Here is a 1309-nt window from a genome sequence, read left to right on the forward strand (position 1 = left end):
ACAGTCCTGGCTGTGAGGGTCGCCCACAGAGTCCAGAGCACACTGCGTGTTTTCTCGAGGTTGTCGTCTAAATGGAAACAAAACTAAAGGTGCCCGCTGGACCGCTGTCCTCTTGGGCTGCGTCAGCCCTGGTTGGGTAAAGTTGGGAACCCGTCACGGGAAAGTCATTTATCAGATTGTCTTCTGTTTTCTCTCTGGTTTTGAACGACCGCATAACCCCTTTATGTTATGTTCTCTGTTATTGACCTTGTGTGACCATCAATTTGTGGTTTTGTTCATTTTGTAGATTTTGAAGATCTCTTTGACGATGATGATATCCAGTGAGGTGTGTCCATCGGTGCGTCTGGCTGAGCTTCGCCATGTGGTGGTGTGGTGGGGCTCCTTAAAGGACAGTTTCATGTGGTTCCAGAGAACTTGTGGGAATTGCTAGAATTTAGGAGATGGTTAGCCAAGAAAGAGAAGAAGGTTTTAACCATCTGGAGGAGGCCTGTTAAACTCTGACTGTGGCCAGCTTTTGTCCTTAACTTCAGTTAAAATAAAGTGATGTTAGTACTTACAGGGTAACTTTGATTCTTGCATTTTGAGTGAATGTTACAATCCCTGGACATCTGCGTATGTATGCCCCTGTGTGTGTTCCATGCTAAGAGAAGCAGGTCTCCTCATATAAACACACACTGTGCTTTTTGCGTTATGACCTTGAGTGATTCTGACAGCTCACAGTTGCTGAGGTGGTGCTTGTGTGAGACCCTGTGAGACCCTGCTCCTGCCCCGTGGGCTCCCCCGTTGGGCCTCGTGTTCGGCTCTGACATCAGAGCAGCTGCTGCCCCCAGACCCGAGGCTTGAGGAAACAGGCAGCTTGGTGATGACTGAAGGAGACGCCTCCCACTTGAGAAATGTGTGCCTCAGTCCATTTCAGAGGAGAGCCTAGTGTCTCTGGGGGCAGTTTCTTACTGGTCCATCTCAGCAGCTGATAATGGCTGTGAAAACTCGGATCTCACATCAGTCTTGAGGAATGTGTCTTTGATCAGGAACAACCCAGGGCACACGACTTGGTGGTTCCCATAGCTCCGAGCAGAGCAGAGCCGCTTAGTGGATGAGTCAGGCTGTCCCCTCTCACTGTGAGAACCACCAAATGGAGCAGCCTGACGGCCTGGCTGTGAAAGAGCCGTGTTTACTGAGAATCATCATCTCATGAGTGCCGAGTGGGCTTCTGCTCTTCGCATGCCCCTCCTGGTGGAGCTCGGCCCCCGGCAGGGAGGACCAGTTGTCCAGGGCAGCTCAAGGGGCCAACATGAGGGCAGCATCCCAG

At 51.1% G+C, this 1309-nt stretch overlaps 1 protein-coding gene across 1 annotated transcript in view; it reads left to right on the forward strand.

Annotated features, from left to right (window-relative positions):
- The window catches only part of MYEOV2 (myeloma overexpressed 2), a 4634-nt gene extending 4070 nt beyond the window's left edge, over window positions 1–564 (forward strand). Inside the window, exon 3 of the mRNA XM_010835936.1 lies at window positions 287–564. Within this exon, the coding sequence (XP_010834238.1) occupies window positions 287–324 (38 nt within the window). The 3' untranslated portion in view covers window positions 325–564. The remainder of the gene's footprint in view (window positions 1–286) is intronic.
- Window positions 565–1309: the final 745 nt, after the last annotated feature.

This window comes from Bison bison, unplaced genomic scaffold (assembly GCF_000754665.1).
Source record: "Bison bison bison isolate TAMUID 2011002044 unplaced genomic scaffold, Bison_UMD1.0 scf7180017845594, whole genome shotgun sequence".
Lineage (NCBI taxonomy): Eukaryota > Metazoa > Chordata > Mammalia > Artiodactyla > Bovidae > Bison > Bison bison.